Source organism: Didymosphaeria variabile (genome assembly GCF_027946475.1).
Source record: "Didymosphaeria variabile strain IMI 356815 chromosome Unknown scaffold_4, whole genome shotgun sequence".
In the NCBI taxonomy this organism is placed as follows: Eukaryota; Fungi; Ascomycota; class Dothideomycetes; order Pleosporales; family Didymosphaeriaceae; genus Didymosphaeria; species Didymosphaeria variabile.
Genome location: NW_026611623.1, coordinates 2684422 through 2708952, shown reverse-complemented (window position 1 = coordinate 2708952; position 24531 = coordinate 2684422). Strand labels below are relative to the sequence as shown.

Genomic DNA, 24531 nt, shown 5'->3' with positions numbered 1-24531 from the left:
CTCCTCATTCTGCCGCAATCAAAACTTCTCCCGCAGATGCAACGAAGACAGGATGACCCTGGAGGACTGCCATGCCGGTCAACGTGTTAGCGTTCGCAAACGCCACCGTCGTACCTCGATCTGGAAAGACGCATGAAGCTTCACCTCGACAATATCGCTCTCCACTAACCTTGGAAGACTCATAAACATAGTGGTCGGCACGGGGCTCGTACGAGTTTACCGAGGAATTGGTCGAAGAAGTCGTGGAATATAGGAAGATTGTTCCAAAATGTTGATCAAATCTTAGGTCGTACAGAAGCGAGGCTGTCCGGTCGCAAAGCGAACAAGAGTAAGCCGCCGAACGGTGTGAAAAAGCAGGGAGAGGCTACTCAAAGTGGACGTGTCAAGCCGAGTCTGCTATCACTACCTTGACATCTGTCAAGCGAAGCGACTGTGCCACGAGATACACTACACGTCTTTGTGTCACTTCGACCATGCCTGGACTCTTTAGTTCTCGTTCAGGCACCGAGGAATCGCGTGGCGTTCTTTGTTTGATGTAGCCGAAGAACAAAGAAAAAGCAGAGATAGACGCGCGGAAAGCACTCACAGCGGCGCTGCGTGAATGCCGCTAGCATTTGCTGGATACTATTACGAGCAGGTTGGCGCCGAACGAACTGCAACGAGATCGTTATGATTTGGTTAATACAGCGTAGAGATGAGACCAGATGGGCTCAGATGGGATCGGAAGGGGATGCGGGTCTCAGATTCGCGGGACATGCTGAACCGGGTTGCTGGGTGCCGTAGCCGATCTCGGTATGACAGAACCGGCCCACAACGAGTACCGGTACCGCTGGCGCAATCCGTGTTCTGCCATCTCATCTGCGCTCCCCTGTGCCGGGGAAGGACGGAGACAGGGGGATACCTGGTGAGATACGAGAGAAGAAGTAGCTGGGTGCATGGGCGCTGGTGACTGATTGGTCCGCGGAGGCGGCTTACCATCCTTCCTCACCATGCTATGCTGTGCGACAACTGTATGCACATCCTCAAGTTCGCAGCTGGTCAGGATTTGCCTGACGAGGTATGATGCATTCTTCTATTTTTATTTCTTGACAGCTAATACATCATTGGTCCGATGTACTTGTAGGACTTGCTTCTTCATGGTGCGTGGCCATCCTCCGCCGCAAGCGCATTCACTAGGGCCTCGGACTATCAGTTTCCGAGCGCGCGAAGCTAGCTGTACTGTATTCACATGCATTAGCGGAGTGTTGGACTGTAGGGTTGTAGTGTTTCGAACAATAGGAGCACATAGATTACCGTGCCTTTCCATGCGTTTAACTTCTTCGTGCAAATTTTCAGGATCGGATCTTCAGCCGTGGTCGCCATGGATCTGTGAATTTGGGTACAAGTCCTCGAGGCTCTCCTGATATTCCACTTCCGTGCGCTTCAGAAACTTTGTGACATCGCCAACTCGGTCTAGAGTCTCATCCTGGTACAATTGCGTGTGTTGAAGGCAACATGGCGTAGACAAAGAATAGCCCTTGGCATCAGGGTTCTTTTAAAATTCTAGAGTCGCGACTCCCTAGACGCACTCCGTGGGGGATGGCATAGCTACGCCACTGTGACGAGACTTTCAAGTCGCATCAGATCCGACGATCCACTACAACATCACTATCAAACCGCCCAGACCCACTGCTAGCACCGCACTGCCGATAGCCCTTAGCTCCAGGCCGAATGGCTGCGCATTAGTCCTTCCACTCGCAGCCCCTGTATTCTCAATGGGTGCAGCTCCACCATCCGTTGGAGTCGGACCAAGCGACGGCGTGGTCGTGCCCACAGGACTCGTCCCATTGCCTGTGCCGTTGGCGAGATCCGGGAACAGAAAGCTACTGTTCGCATCCACGACAATCCAATTCCTCACCAACGCCGTGCCATTCTCGACGCTCGCCCATTGGTCTGCAGTGCACTGGTCCTTATCTAGAACGTAGCATTGGCTACCGGGTAACTGAACTGGCTTGTTTGTGATGTTGTAGACATTTTCTGGTCCTTCGGTTGCATAGTCTGGGTTCTCGGTGGTCGAGACATTGCCGGTGGCGATATCAAAGTTGAAGAGCGCACGAGTAAAGATCCTATAGTTAGTCTCTGGCTGATATGCAGGTCCTTCGTGGCCGGCTTCGTAGACACGAGTGAACGACAGGTTGCCATACTGACGGACTTGTCCACCGATATATGAATTGTTTACTTGTACTGGTGCATAGCCAGCCGAATGGTAGTTCTCCGTGTTGCTGTAGTTGATTGCAAGGGACAAAAGTTCCCCGCCATACCAGTTACAAGCGTAGTCTCGGTCACCGTACACTAGTGTGACTTTGATTCCTTCCTCGAGTAGGTATGCGAGATCCTCTTTCCATCCGGGACGAGGGTAATCTCCAATTCCTCTGAAGGCCGTAGATACCGCACTGTTAGATTGGGTCCAGTTCAGAGGCACACCCAAGCCCTCTTGAACCCATGGCTGGTTCAGAAATCCCTCGTACCATGGCGGTGGGAAACTCGCTGCTCCCGGGGCGGAGATGTCATAATAGTTTAGGTCGCTATCGAAGTAGGGATCGCGAATGTTTTCTGTGCAGAAAGTCTCTGCTTCTTGGCACACTTTGTTGACTGAGACATTGAAGCCCTGGTTTGTAGGGTCGTAAGCAAGGCTGAGGTTTCTGCACTCTTCTATCTGTGCGAGACAGCCTTCATCCCCGTATAGGCTTTCCAGAACTTGGTCGTGTCGCGACTCGTTGTACGCCTTGATGCCGTAGGTGTTGTTGTAGGCCATGATAGGATATCCAGGCCACTGCACAAGACGATCGACGCATCCATTTATGATAAGCAGAGTGTCGAGATGCAAGATATGGGTTTCGCCTTCCTCATCCCAGGTCCCGTTCTCGATTCTTTCATTTTGCTCCTGGAAATATGCAGTGAAAGCAGGTCCATAACGTCCACCGTACGACTCTGTAGCGATGGAGATGCGGTTGTCGTTGGGTTTATAGCCAGGGAATTCCTGGAACCAAACTTGGGCAAAATTCCAGAGGGCTCGTGCTGAGTTCTCTGTTCCTTGAGTGGTAAGGTTTTCGTTTTGGCTCGGATACGTGCCGACGTAGAAAGTGTTATTTTGCTCGGGTACACCATTTGAGAAGTCCGCGACTTCCACGCCTTCTGAGCCGGTGAAAGAGGAGACCGTGACGTTCACGAGCTCATCATATGAGAGCCCAACCTGAACAGGCTGATCGAGGTATAGCATATTGACTGTGGTCGGTTAGCAAGGATCATTATACATTTCGGACATAATAGAGGCTCACCCTCATTGTTCCATGACCATTCATTCAAGCGAGTCGAATTGGAGTCCGGATTTACGTGGCAAGGTCCGTTCTCTCGTAATAAGCCCAAAAGTGAACTACTTCCCGGCCCACCGTTCATCCAGATTGACAAAGGAGCATTTTCAGGGTCCTTGCGTGATTCGAAGAACCAGAAGAAGGTGTTGATTTCATAAGTTTGGTTTCTCACGCCAAGATCATCGAGTGTACCTGCAGGAAGGTGGACATAGCCGGAGTAGCTCTTCACACCTACATGATTGACACATGAATGAGCCCGAATTCTGGAAAATAGGCATAACTCGACTGCATACCTTCGGTAGTCTCGCATATGTCATTCTGAACCTTGAAGTCAGCCAAATGTCGATCGAAGATACGGATGCATGAATTACCTCTTTGTATGAAATCCTGATTCCGTCTTCAATCTGCGAGTTGAGCACCGTAACACCGCTGGGTGTTGGTGGAAATTGGGCAAGGGTGACCCCGCTAAGAGCACCCAAAGCTGCAGCGAGCGACAATCGCGATAGACCCATTGTCATAAACAATCGAATTCACCGCAACGAAACGTCCTAGAGGCCTTGAGTGTCTGCATTCTGACCGGGCAAGCACTCCTCTTATACGGTGTGCGTTCCGGCACGCCTAGCGGGACAGGTACGGCATACAGGTACTCGCCATTAGCTCAATATTGTGCTTGAGCGTGCTTGCAGACGATACGTAGCTTCCTAATCGGAACAGTAGTGCACATGCAGTGCACGACCGGGTATAGCAATTGGCCATGCGAATGACGGTTGGATCCTTCAACCGAGCCGGAGAGTACGAACCGGGCGGGGAAGCCAAGACGCCAAGAGCATCCGCTATCAAGAGGTGGGAAGCATTTCCCGAACGCGAAGATGTGAGCTTGATCATTGTACAGATAGTGATAATTGGTCGGTGTAGGTGAGACGAAACAGACCCGTAGTGACTCTGGAAAGCTGCGGGTGAGGTTGCGCACGGGCTTTTTGCCGTGCGTGGACCCCAACCATCGCAAAGTCAAAACCTCTTTCGTACACCAAAATTCACATTTCGATCTGAATCTCGTACAGGAAACGGAAGGTACTCTACTCCTGCTTTCCGGGACCTACCTAATGTCCCAGGAAGGCTACGCTTATCCGTGTCGACTAGAGGCAGACCTGCTCATTAGGAAAGAATGATCTAGCTGAGAGTTGGTAGAGAGGGTAAGCGTACTGCATGACTCTCATCCTCTGTGTGCGACTAGCAAGTTCACAACGTCCAGTTGGCCTCTTGACCAAGCGCTTGCGACTGCTGTTTTCCCCAACATTGTTCGAACATTGATGTCAATATCAGCGTGTTTCAACAGCCTTGCCACCGCTTCCAGGTTGCCTTGTTCCGCTGCTATAATGAGTGCTGTCCTCCTTCCACAATCTCCGGCATTGACGTCGATATTTTCCAGGGACAAAAGAAGATCAAGAATTTCGATGTGTGGAATCGCCGCTGCCCTCATAAGTGGTGTAATACTCCTGTCATTGTGGGCGTTGATCTTAATGTCGTGCCTTCCCAACAGTATCTTCACAATCGCTGTGTTCCCTTTTTGGATTGCTGCCATGAGAGGAGTATTTCCGTGTAAACGGCGCCTGGCGTTGATGTCCACGTCTTGTCATTGCACAAGATATTCGACTCCTTGTATGAAGCCTCGATTCACCGCATCCAATAGAGGAGGTGACTGGTCCCTGCTTCGATCATCGAAACGAGTGAGGGGACAGTCGCCCAAAATCTGAAGCAAAGGGAGATCGCAGCGCATGATAGATTTCTCCAAAGATGACTGATAAGCATAGTCACACTTGCGATTTGGATCCGCTCCTACACTGAGTGCGTACCGTATGTTTTCTGAATTACCTTCGTCAATGGCTTGGTGCAACATATGTGTCGGGCCCAATCCGAGAAGCTCGAAGACCTGCATAACCTTATCGAACTTCTTCGATATAGCGTAGGACATGGGGGTATGGCCAAAGTTGTCTTTCTTGTGAGCATGTTGTACGTTGTTGAGCAACAACATCCTGCAGATACTGGGAGAATTCGCCGCAACAGCAAAATGTATAGGCAAGGTACCAGTGACTGTGCGCGCTGCACGCTCCGCACCTTGATGTAATAGTAGCTCAACTAAGCGTGTGTTCCTTCTTTGGCAAGCAATGTGCAAGACCGAACGACCCAGGATATCTTGATGATTGATAGCTTCGGAGAAACCATCACCCTCTTCATACACTTCGCTATTCTCAGAGTCGAGGAGCTGCTGGAATGCAGACAACGCGTCCTCCTCACTCAGATGGTCCGCGACACGGATGATCGAATGACGTCCCAAACAATCCTCGTCTTCATTAAATGCACGCCACTTTCCTTGGGTATGCGATAGTGTAGCGTGGGTTACAGGGAGGAAAGATGCATGTCGACGAGCGGTAGGAGGCAAAAGCTCCCAGAGTCCGCGTGTTTGTAATACCCGCTTGGCATGCTTATGAATTTCACCGGACAGTTCCCTGAAGTAATCGCTAGGTAGTCGACAATATGCGCATACGCATTGGTGTTCCAGCATTCCACAAGCAACCACAAACGCATGGGCAGGGGCGAGTCTCGAAAGGTCGTCCATCATGGGGGCACCTTGACTTCTTGGGCACACGCCGATGTTGCGGAGAGGACAGTCAGTGAAAAGTTGAGTCGCAAGCAACGACCTGAACACTGAACCATAGGTCGAAAGTGTGTCAATATTCCAAAGCTTGATAGCACACCTGGAGATATCGGAATCGAGGTGTCGCAGAAATGAATCGAACTTCTGGTGCTCGACATATCGATAGTGATCGGTGCGAATAGGAAGGAAGCAGTCGAAGAGCAAGTTCATGTCTTTCTCAAGTGCCTTGAGGCAGTCGATGGCCGGTAGTACGATCTTGCGAAACATCACAAGGAATGCCCTAATTCGGTCAGTCTTTTGTCGCCTTGCCAGAGAGAGACCGCACCAATCGTTCGCCTCATGCTCAAGATCCACCGCAGACTGATCGCGCGGTTCTTCTGGCGATCGTATAGGTATTGTTGGTCGAGTAGAGTTGCCAAGGCGCGGGGCTCGATTGCCTTCTGCGCATGGAAGGTCTCTCTCGACGCAGCGATCGCAACGCTGTGGCCATTCACGACCTACAGGCAGACACTCCACCTAGTTAGAGACGTATCCTTTGAAATTTGGTGTGCTAGAAACCTTTTGCTTGTCTTTCCGGCAACTATCACATTTAATGTAGTCCAGCCTTCTTCTTTTACGCCCTGCGGAGCCCTCACTTAGCGCCGCGATATGGCTATTGGGACCTGGTCGTAAAGTTTGTGATGGCATTTCTGCTGATCCTGAGGTATTCATGAGATCGTGGAATGTGTATTCAGAATCTGTGAAGGGCGCTAATGAAGGTTGCAAGGAGGTGGCCGACGTGCCATGCTGCAGGAAGGCCATGTTGCTAATTTTATCGTGCCGATGAGGCTGAGGAACTAAATTGAACCATCTCCATTCTATCTTGACGAGGACGAGCTTTATATTCTATGCCGCAAGTCAGTGCGCTTGAGAAATACACTAAACGCACGGTATCCTGAGGTTTGATCTGCACTTGCAAAGGTGCGCCATTGGTCGAGCAGGCAGATTGTATCGTGGAGGCTGACGATATGCTAGGTCAGTGCGACGGTGCGCTATTGGTAGAGAAACAATCCTTGTACGGGTCCAGGTTGAGTTACCTCTCGCTGAATGCGAGAGTGCGCGATTGGCGCACGAGGCGAGCTCGACGGGTTCCACCGTACAAGGCCCATTTTTCTCACTCGGGCGAGAGATTGGGACGTTCCCAAGCAATAACCCGAAGACGGGCTTTACGCAGCTCTAAGACTTCAAACAGGTTCGACATAAACGGCCAAACCGGCTCTAGCTTGAGTAGCGACCGCTATATGGAGAGGACTGCGATCTAGTGCATCCATATTACTGATCTCCCCTGTCATACCACTACTTGGATTAGCTCGCTGCATGTGCATTTGCAAAATGAGAGACAGTAAGAATGTAGGTGGACACACCTTGATCTCGACTTGACCGCGAGGATTCGACGCATGTCACTGATCGTACGTCGCCAGGGAAAGCAAGCTGTACATAAGCTTGATCGGGACAATGTTGATGGAAGGCTACATTTGTTCTTCGCCTTCATGATGTCAAGCAGACCGTTGCGAACACTGCTACGCTTTGACTCGGTGGGTGCGTTTGAGCATCGAAGTGAGATGTGGGAAAGCCAGGTAACAAAGTTCAAGTGGAGGCCCCTTATGCCGGGACGAACCTACTTGCATGGCTTGGATTTGACTGTTCGGTGGAAATTTGCAAAAAGCGAGCAAATCTGGTCGTTTAAATACCTGTCAATAGCGGAAAATTTAGATGGCACATAGGGCAGATGTATTTGGATGTCAGTCGTCAGTGAAGTTGGCATTGCATGCTTTGAAAAGCATAAGGGATCCTGCATGGAAACATAAATTGAAGGTGCATGTCTCGAAACATCGTGCCTATCAATTTGAGGTTTCTATGGGTATAAATGAGAAGATTATTACCCAACAGGAGACGCCATCAAGGGGGGCGTATTGACAATTGACAGTGCTCTGTCAGAGGTAAAGAGTGTGGGAGGATGGAGGTCCATATGTCTTGGCAGGTACCCGGTACCAATGACGTGTGGGTCGGTCGGAAATGTTCCGCAACTGACCGAAAATCTTCTGCAATACCACAACAATGCGCTCACTATATCGGAGCCTACAGCCCGTTTGTAAGCCTCTGTTGCATCCGAAGCACACGGCCCGGATAGCCCCCACGCCATTGCCGTCATGGACGCGATCGTTTCACGCGTCTGCCAACTGCAGAGCTGTCGACCTGGTGTACAGCCTTCACGATGAACAAGGCAAAGCGAAGGGCGCACCGATACTGATTCTCCATGGGCTGTTCGGAAGCAAGAAGAACAATCGTAGCGTGAGCAAGTAGGTGCCTCTCCTAAAGATAACAGTATTAACATGCTAACGCCTCGCTCAGTGCCTTGGCCCGCAAACTTTCTCGTCCCGTTTACGCAATCGACCTCCGCAACCACGGCGAGTCGCCCCACGATAAGACACACAATTACACTGCCCTTGCCGAAGATGTTGAAGCTTTCCTTGAAAAGCACAATCTCAAAGATGCGACTCTCATCGGGCACTCGATGGGTGCTAAAACTGTCATGGCCGTCGCCCTCCGCAACCCCTCGTCCTGCGCCAACGTCATTCCCGTAGACAACGCGCCAGTCGACGCGGCCCTCGCGTCCGACTTCCCTAAATATGTAGAAGGCATGCGGAAGGTTGAAGCCGCAGAGCCTATGAGCCAGAAACAGGCGGATGAAATCCTGCAGCCGTATGCGAAAGAGCTACCTGTGCGACAATTCCTGTTGACGAACCTGGTGCGGGAGCCAGGTCAGCCGCTACGGTGGAGGATACCGGTAAAGACGTTGGCAAATGCGCTGGACGATATGGCAGACTTTCCATTCGACAATCCGGAAGAGGCGCGCTTCAATAAGAGAGCCTTATTTATCCGGGGGACGAAGAGCCACTACGTGAGCGACGAGACATTACCGATTATCGGGCGGTTCTTCCCAAGATTCGAGTTGGTCGATGTCGACTGCGGCCATTGGGTTATCAGCGAGAAGCCTGAGGAGTTTATCAAGGCTGTCACGAATTTCTTGCAAGAGGAGTAGACCGAGCTGCAAGAGTTTGTACCACTACCCACATGTAACCATGTAATAGAAATCAAGGTGGTAGTTTGTTTTCCTCGACACCTATACCATCAACAGCTTCCTCCCAGTGGCCGTCATTTCAAATTTAGGCTAGTCTGGGTAGGCTCTCGTGTAGGTCGGCGCATGATCAGTAAAGCGAGATGTTCCAGTCTATCCTAGGGTAACTTAAGCTACAATACGCCTCTAAAGTCACAGGTGACATTGTATGGCCGATGTTCATTCTTATGATCATTGATACCCCGAACCAAGTTCAGTCTGTAGTGTCGGCCACTGTGTCCGGTGCTATTTCAAAATGTCAATAATTTCGATCAAAATGCCACAGCCATTGGGTTGACTGCATGGAAGCGTTGACTGCATGGGACAGTGGATTCTCTGCGCTGCTCTACATGCAGCCCTACTGTAGAGGTATCAGCGGAAAGACGGCCGCGTGATGCTTACCAGGCCATGTAGCGTGGGCTCGCGGAGCGCAAGCGCCAGGATCGTAGCTCAAGGACGCCGCAACAATACATATCGCATGCTATACCCGTTGGGAAGCGAGGTAGATACGACTCCGCCTCGTGGAGACTGAGGCAGAAGAAGTCCGTGTCAGCAGCGGATCTTCAACGCTGTCATAATTGTCCGACGCTGTCTCATGGCTCGCACGAGGTTCAGGGGCATACCATAGACGGTGGGCCGCAACAACAATGTATCGATGGCCGTGGCCACCAAAGGTATTGATAGTATGGTGAAGCAGTTTTGGACAGGACGGCATGAACCTTGTGCCAGGAGGCCACACGCTGCAACTCGGTGGAGTTTCCTTGAAGCATACCCGCAATGCAATATTGCGCTAAGGTAGAGAGCTCCACAGGCGCTCGTGCCTGAGCTACGCTTGATGAGCGTTTTGACGCTGCAAGGTGCTATCCTGGACCGCCGGGAGTAAAACAAGCGTTTCTACGTCTTGGTAACGTGCAGGATGTGCACGCAGAAACGCTGCAGAGAGGGAGATCGCTCGGCGCTGGATCTTGCGTGGCGTTGAAGGTGGTTGGCCCGTGGGCGGGTCAAGGAGGGGCATTCGAGCAAATCAGTGCATCCGTGACGAAAAGGGAGCTCAATGGAAGGTGAAACAGGCACACGGCGGCGCCTTTGGGGTGACAGGGGAGGACGGGGAGGGACTGGCGGCCAGAGAAGGCAGGGTAGCGCGTACGGGAGACCGCCGGGCGGCGGCAAATAGTCGCCTTCTGGCGTCAGACAGGGCGAGTGAGAGAGGCATGGTCTTTGGTCTGACCGTGTGTCGATCGCAGCGTTGCTAGCCCACCTGCACCCACTCTACCGCCCGCTCCACGAGTGTCCAGGCGTGTCCCAAATTTAGCTAGTGCACGCCCGCGCGTCCCTCCCTTTGCACGAAACATACCCACCCCACACCCTCCACAGGAGCTGCTCTCCTGCCTGCTCGCTCTTTCACACTCGCTTTCTGCCGGAGAATCTGCTGCGCCGCTCTCCAGTGTCCTTTCTCCGTCCGCTGCTTACACGTCGAGGAGTCCGTCCCGCTAGTTTTCAAAGCACCAAGCTCCGATACCCTGGGGCTCCTGACGTCCTTATCACAACATCTGGCCCGCGCAATCTGGCTTTAGCCAGCAACATACCACAACCGTAACACTGCACCAACTGCCACGCTGCACACGCAAACATGCTCGTCAACAAGAAGCTCGACCGCTTCAAGCAATGGGCGGGAGAGAAGATGGGTGGGGAGGTCAAGACGGGCGTCTCCGACGACTTCAAAGCCCTCGAGACTGAGATGAACCTCCGCCATGAGGGTATGCGACCCCTTGTTCAGATTTCAAACATCATTGCTGATGCTCGCAGGTATGGACCGCATGCAGAGGTCTATGACCGTTTACGTGAAGTCGCTCTCTGAGCGCGCCCAGGGCACCGACCGCGAGAAGATGCTGCCGGGCGGCCACCTTGGCTCCTCCATGGTCTCCCATAGCGAGGACTTTGAACCCGACTCGGAATTTGGCAACTGCCTTTCCTGTGCGTGCAGCGCCCCTATCCTTCCGTGCTCTATACTAATGGCTCCTCAGCGCTTGGACGAGCGAACGAGCGCCTGGCGCGTGTACAGGAGACGTATGTGCAGGGCGCCACTTCTACATGGTTGGAGGGCTTGGACCGTTCCTTGGCTCAAATGAAAGAGTATCAGGTATGCAAATTCAGACGCAGCATCACTGTGTGTTGATGATAGTTTGCTAACTAATTGCAGAATGCTCGCAAGAAGCTCGAACAACGCCGACTAAACTATGACACATCCCTCGCAAAGATGCAAAAGGCGAAGAAGGAGGACTTCAGGGTCGAGGAGGAGCTCCGCGCACAGAAGGCCAAATATGAGGAGTCGAGCGAGGACGTTTACAGGCGGATGCAGGACATCAAGGAGTCAGAAGTCGAGATGGTTCAGGATCTCACTGCATTCCTCGAGGCCGAGCTTACGTACTACGACCGTTGCCGCGAGATCCTATTGAACGTCAAGCGCGAGTGGCCAATTCAGTAAGCATGCCACTATTGAATATGCGACATGACGCAGCTAACACTATTGACAGGGACACTGGCTTGAACCGCTCACGCTCGCGATCACACTCGACCGCCCATGGCTACGCTGAGCGTTACAACCCACGCGAGGAAGAGCCGGAACCAGAGGCACCGCGTATTACTATTCCTAAGCTCGCCTCCCGCAATCTCTCGCCGCACGGCAACCCTTCGCCCGTCACCCGCCCCACATATAGCCGTCAAACGACCTTCGATAGCCCAACCCGCTCCGTGCGTGACGATTCACCCGCCCGGAACCGACTTTCCCGCGTCCCGACCGAACCGACCGCAATGTTGGCCGGTCGCAGTAACTTGCGTCCAGTGCGACAAACCAACACTTTTGCAGATGAATACGAAGACGATTACGCCAACGCCAGCGCCAACGGACACCATCAACCATATAGACGAGACAGATCGCCACCCAGCCCCACGACTAGCAGCCAGGGCAGTGTCATGTCTCGCGCCGCATCTTGGTCGAACCACGATCTGCCCCTCGCGGGCAAGAAAGCTCCCCCACCGCCGCCGCCATCGAGGGCTAAAAAGCCGCCGCCACCTCCCCCGCCGATGAAGCGAAGTGCGTTGAGCTCCTCTGAGGTCTCGCATTATTAGCATGATATCTTTCGAGCTATTTCGAAAACCTTTGGCTGACATTGTGCGCTTTAGAGCCCACAAGAGTTGTCACGCTTTGATCTGTTCGATGTTCGAATACGCATAATTGGTGTCGGATTTGATAATGTATTCGTGGGATGAATACCTTGGCCGGTCCTGTCAGCACTAGTGGAATCGCGCGTCAGCGACTGCAGCGAAGTTTGGGGCAGCATGGCAGGCACGGCGTTTGGGACGAGAACATAGCGGAAAGTATTGCGTACGGCGTTCATGATTTGAGAAGGGACGATGATTTGGATAGTTCGAATGGGGTGCATGAGCACGCGACACATCGACTAGTTGCTTTTATCTGCAATAAGAAGCTATTCCCTTTGTTGAACACTACAAGATATCAGTTGAACGCGAAAGAATATTGAATTGAGATTGAGGGTATTCAAAAAGCACTGACCGGGTAGCCATTGCTCACAGGCCTCGCCATTCAGGCGTCCGCGCCGTGGTATAGTACAACCAAAATCCTCCTTCTCCATCCAAATGTTTGCAACCCGAAAGCAGATTCCCTCCCACATTTTCCTGTCCTCACATCTTACTCAAACTTTTGAGTCTGGTTGGGGAAAGTCCAATTGTCCTACGTGTCCGTCAGTGTCCATACCTCCACAACTAGCATCCTCTCGTAGAGACACTTACCCATTGCTGTAGCCCAGGCTGCGCACTGTCGTCCCAATCTCTCGTCCCGTTTTGAACGTTCGACGCATCGGCCGGCATAAAGATAGCATCATTCCCCCTCTGCAACCCTGCCAAAAATCCGTTTAGATCGCCCTCTCCGACCCCACTCCCCTGTGCACTCAAACTCCCCAGCAGCGACTCAAAGTCCACATTTAGATTATCCATCGGCGTCTGCAGACCCGTCATACCGATGCCCAGATCGGGGCTCGTGACGCTCGACTGCGAGCGGTTCAGTGCTCCCGGTTGGGGCAATGGTTGTAACGTGGGATGTTGCTGTGGCGGCGCGGCGGACTTTTTAGGAATGCCCTTCATGATGTAGAAAGCTTCGAGGTTTTCTTTCACCGTCCAGAGGAGGTCTGCGCAGCGTTCGCGGACGCCGACGCCGTAACAGTGGCCGAAGATGTGGTCGATTATCGTCATCATACTGTCTTTCCGGTCTAGATCCGGGGTGCGGTAGAGCTCTGTCAGAAGCAAGAGTACAGCGTGGTATTGTTGGTATGTGGTGCTGTACCAGGCCCAGGAGGATAGCGAGGGTAATGTGTCGAGCGTGGCGCCGATTTCGAGGGTTGTTAAGGCAGCGGTGAGGAGAACGTCGCGAAGACGGTTCTCGGAGTCGGAGCGTGGGTGTGGCGAGGCTTGCGGGAGATGTCGGTAGAGGAGCATGGAGTCGCAGCGGGCCATAAGACAAGTTGCTACGAGGCCGGCGTAGCGCTGGATGGGGACCGAGGCATCGAGGTGGTGCAAGTACCTCTGCTGTATGTGTCGCTTCTTCGCTTCCACCCGTGCTCTTAGATCGTGCAAGGTGATGGCTTTGCGGTCGATTTCTATCCGGCCTCTGAAGATCAGCCGGTGAATCTCGTTGCACTCGTACCGTATCAAGGACAAGGTCGCGTCTGTCCAACCTTGCACGGAGGTGGGATTGTGCTGCCATTGCGGCGATCCAAATTCGAAGACATCGTCGTCGACATTGAGGGGTAAGGGGATGTCGAAGTCGTCCGAGCGGATGGAGGGGTGTGGGCCTTGCGCTTCGGCAGTTTTGAAATCCAGAAAGCAGATTTGGTACCATAAGAGAGAGCGAACGTGGCGTTGAAGCGGGGTGAGGGTATGCGCGGAGGAATGTGACAAGCGGTGGATACCAATGCATTGGGCTAGACGCACGAGGGCGCCCACTACGACAGAGGTGGCGCGAGAGATCTGAGCTCTGCAGAGAGGTATGAGATAGATAGTCAAAGCTTGGAGCGTCCGAATGTTGGACGTCTTAGCCCAATTCGCGCGGAGGAGTGCTCGTTCAGTCGCTTTCTGGAGCCTCAGGAATAAGTCTTCTTTGGTGATGCCGAATTGTGATTTGGCCTGAAGCGGGGAAACGGATGCAGCGGCAGCCATGCAAACAGCTAGCATCAATGCTGTACATGAGTTCGGATTTGCAGTTCCAACCTCGATGTTCATCCAAAAGCGTTCGAAAAGTCGTTTGCAGAACGGGATGTGTAGCACGTGAGCAAGAGGACTGACAGCCTCTATGTACCGGTTCAGAAGGGCTTCGGCCTCCATCCTCGACGGAAGCAGAGGGGGCTCAATGTCGTTGTTTGAGGAATTGGAGATCGAGCCACCTAGGAGAAGATTGAGAGATGGTGAGAGAGATGGCATATGTTCTGCTGATAACAAGGCTGAAGCTTGTGATGCTCTCTGTCCTGCGACTGAGGATGTCGATGGAGGATGGTCTGACAAAAGCTTTCCAAGCTGCGTTATGTTCAGTTGATGCTTTTCGCGAACCACATGGTTGTCAACGGAGAAGTACCTCTTCCGCATACTGCGGTCTAAAGAAGCCGGTAATGTTTTCACATATGATCATTCTCCCAATGCGAATCGTCAGATCAGTTGCAACTTCCATTTCGTCGTCGTCTTCATCTTCGTACACATCGTCGGGCGTCTCTTCCGGTTCGGCGGGTAATTGCTCCCACGCAGCACCGCCATCGAATTGATCCACCTGCACACTTTGCTGATACGCCTCCCACTCGTAATCTCTAGGTGGCGTTCCGGGGGTGGTTGTACTTGCAGTCTTATCTTGATCATATTTTGATTCATACTTTTCGATCTGAACGGTGCTTGAACTATTGGTGCGTAGGGGGATCGGCTGCGTCCACTCTGCGCTGCTCTTACTAGCCTGCTCCCTTTCCCTCTGCTTCTTGCGTGCCGCGCTCTCCGGCACCGTGATAAAGACACATTCTCGTCCAAAGGCGGTGCAGTTTTGACAAGGGTGTGTTTTGGAACATCGACTTTTACGCGTACGGCATTCAACGCAGGAATTGATGGGGCGTGGATTTCGGCGTCGCACCACGCGTGACTGCGGCAATGCTTGTTCGGACATTTCTTGTCATGTTGTCTGAGCCATTGCGACTGCAATTGTTGTGTACTTCGGTCGCGCGCGGGTGTGGTGGGGGAGGGATGGCAGCGGTTGTCGGCCCGCATATGCTGATCTTCAGACACAAGGCTGAGCTCCACGTGACCGCCGAGGGTTTAATTGACGCACTTGCGCGCCAAGGTGGGTCATTAATGTGGCTGGGGGACCGTTCGCAGCCAATGAACCTAGACCATCATGCTCAATTTCAAGGCTTTTGCGTTCGTCGATATCAGCCGATCCCAACGGATCCGATCATGCACACAATCGAGTGATAACTCCTGAAGCGCCTTAGCCTAGAGAGCCTTGATGAGGTAGTGTTTGCGGGTTGCACAGCATTGTCGCACCCTAGAAGTCTCCGGAAGTAGGGTCCGGACCTAACCCTTATCAAGGCAGTTCTTTCTGCAGGGAACCGAAAAGCGGAATGTAAACGAATACAACATGTTGAGCTCGGTCCGACTTCTGACGACAAGGTCGAATTTGTAGTAAAGACGCATTACAGCGTACACTGTTAGACAACTAGGGCGTTCGGTTGGTGCGCTGGCCTGAACGAAAGGGGTGTGTAAGTCAGCGGACGAATAAGCGAGCGGGGAACAGGTGTTGCATTCGAGGTTGAAACAAACAACGCTGGTGAATTTGTCGTTCAGAGAAGAATTAAAGGTCAGTGAGATCGCGAGTGGTAGGCGTACAGGACTATCAGGAGGGCACGCTGGAGGCTCGACAGCAACGACCTTGCCATAAAGGAAAGAATTAGATTACCTTCGACTCGTCATTCATTTTATAATGTGGTACATAAATGATTTGACGAACTTGGGCGGGACTTCCGAGCTATTTTCCTCTACATGCTGTCTATCTACGCTTTAAGGACATGTCCACCGCGCTTCTAGTCCTTTGACCAACTTGAACAAGGATAAATATGCCTCAGTAACTCTCGCAGTCTTGAAAAATAAAATAAAAGGATTGCCTGCAGGGGTCAAGACTGCTGCATGACCATATTAGATTCAGGCTCTGACCTATATCTACAGAAAACCCAACAGCTTTTTAAGTACGGCTGTTGACATCCCAAAGACTCCCAAACGAACATTGTTTTGTGACAGAGGCAACCTTTCCTTATGCCGCCTGATAGAAGAGGGCATTCTACCTCAAACGCAACAACGAAACTACGGAATGAGAATTTCCAATATCCTAGAATACCGACTGAAACTACACAACAACCTCCCGCCACGTAATGCACTACAAAATCTGATAAAAATATTCCTTCGTCTTGCCACTCCCCGGCATCCCCACGCCACCCCACTTCGTCACCACACTCACCACCTTCCCACTCACCAACGTCTTCCCCGCCTGCACTCCAAGCATCACCGTTACATTCCCCTGATCATTCGTTTCCGTACTAACAAAGCTAAACCACTTCGGGGACGCTTCGACCTTGAAGGTGCTGTAACCAGGGGCACCCGGAGTATCGTCCATATCACTCTGGGTGTAAGCGACCTTTTGCGTGAAGGGAGGGAGACTGGAATCGGCAGTGGCTTTGAGGAGTTTGACGCCAGAGCGGCCGGAGCTTTTGTCTTGGACGGTGGCCCAATCGTAGGTGTCGTCCGTGGAGGATTTGAGGGTTGTGGGGTCTTGGGTCCCGCTGGCGTATCGGTACGAGGGGTCTGACATCTAAGAGTGAGAGAGTGGAGGCTTTTCGGTGTTGAGAGGGTGGAAAGATGGCTAAGGTAGTAAGTTGGTAAGGACAGGTTGTAGTGAAGTTGAAGGCTCTCTACGTGTATGAATAGGGCGCAATGTGCAATTGGAAAGGATCTTCAGATTGCGTTATGTACTTCGGTTGATAAGACTCTGACAACTATGGCTTCTCTTCTTCAGCCTATGTTCTGCTCCTAGGTTCTCGACCGCGAAAGTCGATTGCGGGGTACATGCTCAGTGATATGATACACATTCAGCTATAGCAATAGTGAAACCTTATCACTACGCATCCTACATATGTATCTTTCAACTTAGTGTACCAAAGATCTCTATCGCCCTTATCGATGAAGAGCAGAGGTTATCCCATATGAAGGTGGAACTCCACACGATGTGTATCTGATCTGATTCGTAAGCTTCGTGCGCCACTACTATAAACTCTTCAGCTGACTTAGGAATCCAGAACTGCGCAACCTCATCTTCTGCAAGCCAAATTGCAAGCAAAAAGCATGATTACATGATGAAGGCTGGTTGCCAATGAGATTCCTATCACAGCTCTGCAAGTTCATCTCCTGTGTCGAACCCGCTCGTAGATCCAAGGGGGGTTCACGTGGCTGCGATGCATGTGCGGGGGAGCTGCAGTATGATCGCAGCTGCAGTACCCGTGAACCGCACCCTACCACTAATCATTGAACGACTGAATCTCGGGTTGTCCATAGAATCTAAACGGCTGGGAAGTTAGTGGCCCCACTTATCAATGAAGTGCATACCGTAGGTACAGGTCACCCAAATACCAGCCACCAACATCTTAAAGACTATATCAGTAGAGGCCACTATTCTAGCCATCACTGTCACGCGCGGGAGAATCTAGCTGAGCTTCTGGCATTCGTCTATCGTAACAAACATACTACGACTGAGAGTTTTTGGAAATATGTAAGCTCAAGCGCTCAACGCCTGCTACGCCGAACAGTTGACAACATGCCGATTAAATTTCCCACCTGTAGTGCCCGAATAGCGTAATTGGAATGCAAATGGTATCGTAAGTCCCGTAATGGTTTAAAATCATCGCCTTGATCGAGCAGCGGTGGATTCGGGCTCCGGCCAGAACTCGGCTATCTCTTCCAAGAAAGACGAGCTGTTGTGGACCGTTGTGCCGCCCAAGACCACTCGCACCCCGGGCGAGCTTGCATTGACCTGCGCGACCATTTTGGCTTCCTCGTAGGTCGTACCGCCCACCATGAAGATGATGATATCTTGTGGCTTGTCTTTGGTGGATCCACCACCATCAACGAATGGATAGACCTGGGTGTTCAATCGTCCTTTGATGAGCTCTTGCAACGTCGCTTCTAACCGCGGCGAATGCTGAGTGTAGACGTTCTCGACACCTTTGAGGCCCTTAAGTCGATCGCGAGCACCGCCAAAGAACGAGCCTGGTTGAAAAAGCTCCGGAATTCCACCAGCGACATTTGTAGCCTGCAGTGAATTATGGTATGCCAGAAGCTTTTTGACTAAACCGATCCGGTGTCGTGATACACCACCAGTAACTTCCAACAGATCCAACAACATGGGTGTTGAATTGGAAGAGTGTTTCGAATACCGCAGAGCGTAGATCGCTGTCAGTCGTAGCTTGTTGTCTGCAGGGATCTTCGGGTCCTGAATAATGCGTTGAAGTGACTTAACATCACTGGAGTGGTTGTCCGTGCAAGCAAGACTCTGCTCCAGTTCACTCACTTCTAGAAGGCTGTCTTCGCCTACTCTTCGACTTAATTCTCCGACGAGAGTTACATGCTTCGTGACATTGCCGGACAGTTTACGGAATTCTGGAAAATCTTCGATGAATCGCTTCATGTCCGCAATCGAATCGAGCTTTTGAGAGCCTTGTTGTTTAGATGCGAATTGCTCAACGTATTCTTTAGCATTCTGGCCAAGATCACCAAAGTTGAGGTACATGTTCTTCTTGAAGAAAGGGTCTTGGTCTTGCGAAAGGGTGATTTCCTTCAATTCTGGTCTTATTTCTGGCACGTCACGCAAATCGACTCTGCCATTGTTTATCCCAAGTAATTCGTGGACCATCGCTTGATACGTCCATTGCGTCAACAGCGGCGTAACAGGATCGTCTCTTCGGTCCACGATCAAAAGTATTGGCGGCGTGTCGGTTTTCCGGAAATCAAAGAGCTGTTCCTCTTGCGTCATGTTATATCGCACCTCAGTTGCCAATTTTCTAGCCAGAGGACTGTTCTTTTGGTAGCGAATCAACGCCCTCTTCTTCAATGCGAGCAATAATGCCAGGACGCCTTCGGTCGACCGCTGTAGGGATTCCGCATTCCAAGTGTCAGGGTTCGTGCTCCATATCCTATGCTGTGGGAATCCCAGGTTGAGCGACATCAGGTCAGGGTTTATGACGAGGAAGTCGGCAAAGTATTCCTGCACCGCGCGGACGACCTCGTGGTCGTCTGCTTCCGCGAGTCGCTCAAGTGATGATTTCTTGATGATGTTGCTAAAGACTGTATACAATCAGCCTTCCTTTCACATAATATAGTTCTTGCGCCAGCTCACATATGTGGTATTCTCCGTACTTGGGCTCCCGCAGCTCCTCGATCAAGCTTTGTATTGACTCGGGCGACGGTCGTACGAAACACAGGCAACGAAGATGGCGCATTTTCTCTCTAGTCTGGTTGTCCACTCGACTATAATCTACGGGTCAGAACACCCGTTATAGGCGGGGTCGCGGGGGGTGTACTCGGTAAGGTAAACCTCATGGTTTAGGAGGGCGGATTGAGTCGTCGCGGTAGATACAATTGAGACCTGAGAGAGGTTAGCGTGAGCACGATCAACCCTCAGACAGAGTAGACAGACCTACCGTATCATTGTCCAGCAGGAGTATCTTCATCTTCGCGGCCGAAGTGCCTGCCGCAGCGCTGTCCCCAGCAGACACCATCTTCGTGATGTAGCCGGAGACGGCCTGTACAATATCCATGGCTGTGAGAAGCCTGTCGTTTTACGGTTCGGGGGAGCGTGGATCGTCGGTGGCCGTTTGTTGCTGGCAGCTCCATGCCGTCGCAACTGCTTGACGTAGCTCGTGAGGTGTGGCTTGAGCTTCAGTTTTGCTTAGTCAGACCACCTATCTCCGATCCGACCCCTGCAAATGCCCGTTCTGCACACTGAACTCTTTTGGGGGCAGAGGCTGGATTATAGGATAACCTTTAAGACTAGGGAAAACCTCCGCGCGCCTTCAATAGTGATCTAACGTGGTGCTCGGGGATTAAGGGCCTTCATTGGCTGCTTGCGTTGTTTACATACTCGACTATGGCGTCAGTCATCCGACACCCCACGGCGGATTAAAACGTACATCCGACCTGGTCTGTCTTCGGCTTACTCTTCGTACAACGGGAGATTCCAGCACATCGATTTCTAAACCTTTTGCTACTTGAGTTTCTGGCACCAGGATTACTCATTCCCCAGTTGGTGCTGCCTTCATTGCTACCGGCCTCTTAACAGTGAGGATATAAACCGACGTGGACCAGCATACAGAACTTATTCCTACAAGACCAGATCCTAGCATCCTTCAGATCAATTTCACCTGACAATAACTTCCACCGTTACAAAATGACTAAACTCTTCATGTAAGTGCCTAGATGAATCACACTCCCCACGACAAGCAATCACTGGACTCTTTGACATATTACCACTCATGTCTGAGCTCAAATGAGAGCAATTTCTGATCCGTCTACAGCACCGGCGCCACAGGCTACATTGGTGGAGACGCCCTGTACGCCATCCCCAACACCTACCCAGACCTCGACATTACCGCTCTTGTTCGCACCTCCGACAAGGGTGCCAAAATAGCATCTCAATATGCGAAAGTCAAGCTCGTCTACGGTGACCTGGACAACGCAGAGCTACTCACAACTGAAGCCGCCAAAGCTGACATCGTTGTGCACACAGCCAATGCCGATCATCAGGGCGCCGCAACCGCCATCGTAGCCGGACTCGCCCAGAAGAAAACTCCAGGATATCTAATCCACGTCTCCGGCACCGGAATCTTAGCCACCGCGGATGTAGAGCGCCAGACGTTTGGCGAGCAGACTGCTCACGTGTACGATGACTGGGATGGCATCAAGGAAGTCACGTCTCTGCCAGATAGTTTCGATCACCGCGACGTTGACAAGATCGTTCTTGCTGCTGCGGAAAGAAACTCTGGAAACGTCTTCACGGCCATCGTCTGTCCGCCCTGTATCTACGGCCCCGGTCGTGGCCCAGACAACCAGCGCAGCATACAGGCCAACAAGCTCGCAAACGCTACGCTTAACCGCGGGAAAGGTTTCCAAATCAACGCTGGTCAGAATATCTGGCACGAGGTCCATGTGCAGGACCTTTCCAACGTATTCGTTGGTCTCGTGACCGCAGCCCTACAACCGGGCGGTGGTAAAGCAACGTGGAATGAGGAGGGCTACTACTTTGCGGAAAACGGTAGCTTCCAGTGGGGCGACATATCCCATCAGATTGCGAAGATCGCGAAGGACAAGAAGCTCATCGAGACTGCGGACGTTGACATCCTACCTGTCGAGGAGGCAAACAAGTTAGTGAGGGGAGCCCGCTTCTTGTTTGGTACAAACTCGCGGGCCAAAGCTGTGAGAGCGAGGGAACTGCTAGGTTGGACGCCTAGACAGAAGAGTCTCAAAGATCTGCTGCCCGATGTTATCGAGAACGAGGCGAAGGATTTAGGGCTGATCAAGGGACACGCGGAGAAAGTGGCCGCTTGAATGGGCTGTTGGTAGTTAGTTCGCATGAGCTTCGACAGACTGACCGCAGCCCAGAAGCATGAGTTGGTCAATAACACAGACATGCTAGAGAATATTAATCAGCCTCCATCTCACACGTCTCACCCAATCCAACGCAAGCAGACCAGGCCCACTCAACCCAACTAGACCAACTAACTAAGCCATCATACTCTTCCTCAGTCTGAATGATCGCCCCCAAAGGCATTCAACCGTTTCCCATTTCTACCAACTTACCTAACTTTCCGAACCATTAGTCCAATCGCTCCAAATTTCCATATCTCTTAGCGAGTCTCTATAAGCACGCATAGTCAATGAAGCTCTACACAACAACAATCTTCGCTTTCTGACTCTCTAACCCGCCCACTTGCCATGTTCTCCCGCCCAGCTTACAGCTCAATTTCAATCTATCAATGGATCCCCTCAGGCTCCCATCCGGCATAATCTCCCAATCTCCACCTCCCTCACCAATGCAGGGGCTTCCCAAAGCATCGTAACTTGACGCCCTGTTCCGACAGCTTGGAAGCGAGACATATTCCAAAAAAGCCTTTTAGTTATTCCGTCAGCGTGGGTGATCATGCGGTGCGCGGGGACAAGATTGACAGGACCCATCACTGGGGTCGGGAGGCGCATGAATTGCGAGTCAACGCCCCTGCTGCGACCCTCGTAGGGCGAAAGAAAATGCGAGACGCACAAGCAAAGAGCGGCGGGACGACGCCGAGCATCACCGTGACCACATAAGCAATGTTGCGAAACGAAAGTCGAAGAAGCAATGTCGTAATGGGAGAAAAGATAGCACGAACAACGCATCAGCGCGGTCGCCAGGTGGTATTATACGTATATGCAGTATGTAGGTGTGATGCTAAAGTAGCGTATTGGGTATCTGAAAACACTTCCGCAAAAACGAAACAGAAATAAGGAAAGCGATTATGCCATGCCTCGCGGCAGCGGTTTCTATAATGTGGGAGGCCATCCCATGCACCTCCTTTTTCAACAAAAGTTGGACCCGAAACAACTGAAAGGAAATGCCGGTACACCGAACAGAAACGTGGTATAGCTTAAGGGAACGATGGTAAGGAATCTTAGATCATGCCCCGACAACGACTGCACGCGACGATGCTAGCTCTCCGCGGCAATGGGGGGAGGAGGATGCGTGGACTTGGAAGGTGGGCGTTTCAGGGTAGGTTTGCTCTGGCAGAGCTCCGTTCTGGAAGCTATCTCCATGTGTGTTGGGTCGAGAGGCCGTGCCGTTGTCCGGCCCGAGGTGAGGATCTGGGATTTGGATGTCGAGCTGGTTCATGTTAATCTCCGCCCACGTAGTAGGTATAGGGTTGTTACGCACAGTCAAATACCCCGTCCGCCTCAGTGGAATGATTCTCACACCCTCTTTCTCGCCATGGACCCTATTCCAGTTCTCTATCCAACCTTCGAGCTCCGCCAACTTCCGCTTGACTTTAGTAAGACCTGCGTCGTCCCACAGCCAGAAAGTAGCCACACCCATGACGGCATCCAGCCACGCCCTGAAAGTGAAGGGGTCGAATGCTTCTATCAAAGCGTCGTTGACCCGCTGTACTATTTTCCTAAAGTCTTCCTCGGAAATGAGCGGGTCGAGGATCTCAGGATAGAGATTGGCATATGTGGGTGCCAGGTCGCCCTTGACCATCCAGTCGCGCTTTATCCGTATGATGCGTGTGGTGTCGTACAGCGGCGTGTTGAGCGGTACATGTGGGTTCGGGTGCGGGAAGCACGGGTGCGATGGACCCCAAGGGAATTCTGAAGTGTCGTCTCCATCGGCAGCTCCGTCGCCCTGCTCGTTCGAATGCATCGAATTGGGGCGCGAGGGCAGCGACGCGCGGGTGGGCTGCTTCGAGATGGTCGCGCCGGCCTCCAAGTCGCCTGGGCGGGCGCCGGGGACGGGCGCCTGCGGTGCATCTGCAGGTGGGGTTTCGTGCTCCAGAGCCATGTTTGGCGACTGTGGCTGCGAGTCGATATGCAGGCTCCTGCGCTCACGCGGGAGGCCGATGCTCGTGCGACTGCTGTCGCCGCCTGTGGAACGTTCGACGGCGAGGGGATGACGGCGCAGGGCTCTTCCGGCTCAGACGCTGCTCAGGCAGGGTCAACAGCGGGTACTCGTCGCGCGTGTCCGACTGCACTCGTGGCACGGGGCTGTTTGGTTCGTCGCGCGTATCGGTGCGCCGCTGCTGGTGCACAGCGAGGTTCCGGGGGGACGAGTTGACGGGGTTCCAGAGGCGCGAGGCGGGCGGGCGAGGCGGCGACGCGTACAGCGAGCGGAGGCCGAAGAGGCGGTTGGTTACGGACCAGCGGGCTGGCAGCGCTGCAGCGGCGGGAGGGTCGTGGGACGCCGTTGTGTTTGGTGGTGAGGATTCTGGGCCGATGCGAAGGGGTCGGCGAAGCGTGCAGGTGCTCCGACGGGCGTGGTCTGGGCGGGCGAGACAGGCATGGAGAGAGCAAGCAAGCAAGGCGGCGAGCAATGGAGCAGCAGAAGACACGCGAGCAGACGGCGACGGACGGGCACTATTTGTCCAGCGGATTGCAGCGGGGACGGCCAGCAGACTCGGCGAGGGGACTGAGCTTTGCGTGCGCAGTGGCAGTGGGTGCCAAAAAGCCACGCAGAGCGGTACCTGGCTCTTGTCCAACTC

At 52.5% G+C, this 24531-nt stretch overlaps 7 protein-coding genes across 7 annotated transcripts; 3 read left to right on the top strand and 4 right to left on the bottom strand.

Moving 5' to 3' along the window:
* Positions 1-1636: 1636 nt before the first annotated feature.
* N0V89_005796 (uncharacterized protein) lies at positions 1637-3259 on the bottom strand (the record flags this gene model as incomplete). The annotated part of the gene is made up of 1 exon (XM_056214570.1): positions 1637-3259. The coding sequence occupies one exon, from the start codon at positions 3257-3259 to the stop codon at positions 1637-1639; it is 1623 nt and encodes a 540-aa protein (XP_056071837.1).
* Positions 3260-8103: 4844 nt separating this feature from the next.
* Positions 8104-9088, top strand: N0V89_005795 (uncharacterized protein; the record flags this gene model as incomplete). Its single annotated transcript, XM_056214569.1, has 2 exons — positions 8104-8345; positions 8398-9088. The coding sequence occupies 2 exons, from the start codon at positions 8104-8106 to the stop codon at positions 9086-9088; spliced, it is 933 nt and encodes a 310-aa protein (XP_056071836.1).
* Positions 9089-10793: 1705 nt separating this feature from the next.
* N0V89_005794 (uncharacterized protein) lies at positions 10794-12292 on the top strand (the record flags this gene model as incomplete). Its single annotated transcript, XM_056214568.1, has 5 exons — positions 10794-10920; positions 10970-11137; positions 11188-11303; positions 11364-11644; positions 11698-12292. The coding sequence occupies 5 exons, from the start codon at positions 10794-10796 to the stop codon at positions 12290-12292; spliced, it is 1287 nt and encodes a 428-aa protein (XP_056071835.1).
* Positions 12293-12872: 580 nt separating this feature from the next.
* Positions 12873-15377, bottom strand: N0V89_005793 (uncharacterized protein; the record flags this gene model as incomplete). The annotated part of the gene is made up of 3 exons (XM_056214567.1): positions 12873-12914; positions 12974-14749; positions 14808-15377. 3 exons carry the CDS (start codon positions 15375-15377, stop codon positions 12873-12875), a joined length of 2388 nt encoding a protein of 795 aa, XP_056071834.1.
* Positions 15378-18155: 2778 nt separating this feature from the next.
* On the bottom strand, positions 18156-20070 carry VPS45 (vacuolar protein sorting-associated protein 45; the record flags this gene model as incomplete). Its single annotated transcript, XM_056214566.1, has 4 exons — positions 18156-19597; positions 19650-19780; positions 19834-19898; positions 19954-20070. The coding sequence occupies 4 exons, from the start codon at positions 20068-20070 to the stop codon at positions 18156-18158; spliced, it is 1755 nt and encodes a 584-aa protein (XP_056071833.1).
* Positions 20071-20699: 629 nt separating this feature from the next.
* Positions 20700-21856, top strand: N0V89_005791 (uncharacterized protein; the record flags this gene model as incomplete). Its single annotated transcript, XM_056214565.1, has 2 exons — positions 20700-20716; positions 20827-21856. The coding sequence occupies 2 exons, from the start codon at positions 20700-20702 to the stop codon at positions 21854-21856; spliced, it is 1047 nt and encodes a 348-aa protein (XP_056071832.1).
* A 1102-nt stretch (positions 21857-22958) lies between these two features.
* N0V89_005790 (uncharacterized protein) lies at positions 22959-23834 on the bottom strand (the record flags this gene model as incomplete). Its single annotated transcript, XM_056214564.1, has 1 exon — positions 22959-23834. The coding sequence occupies one exon, from the start codon at positions 23832-23834 to the stop codon at positions 22959-22961; it is 876 nt and encodes a 291-aa protein (XP_056071831.1).
* Between the last annotated feature and the right edge of the window lie 697 nt (positions 23835-24531).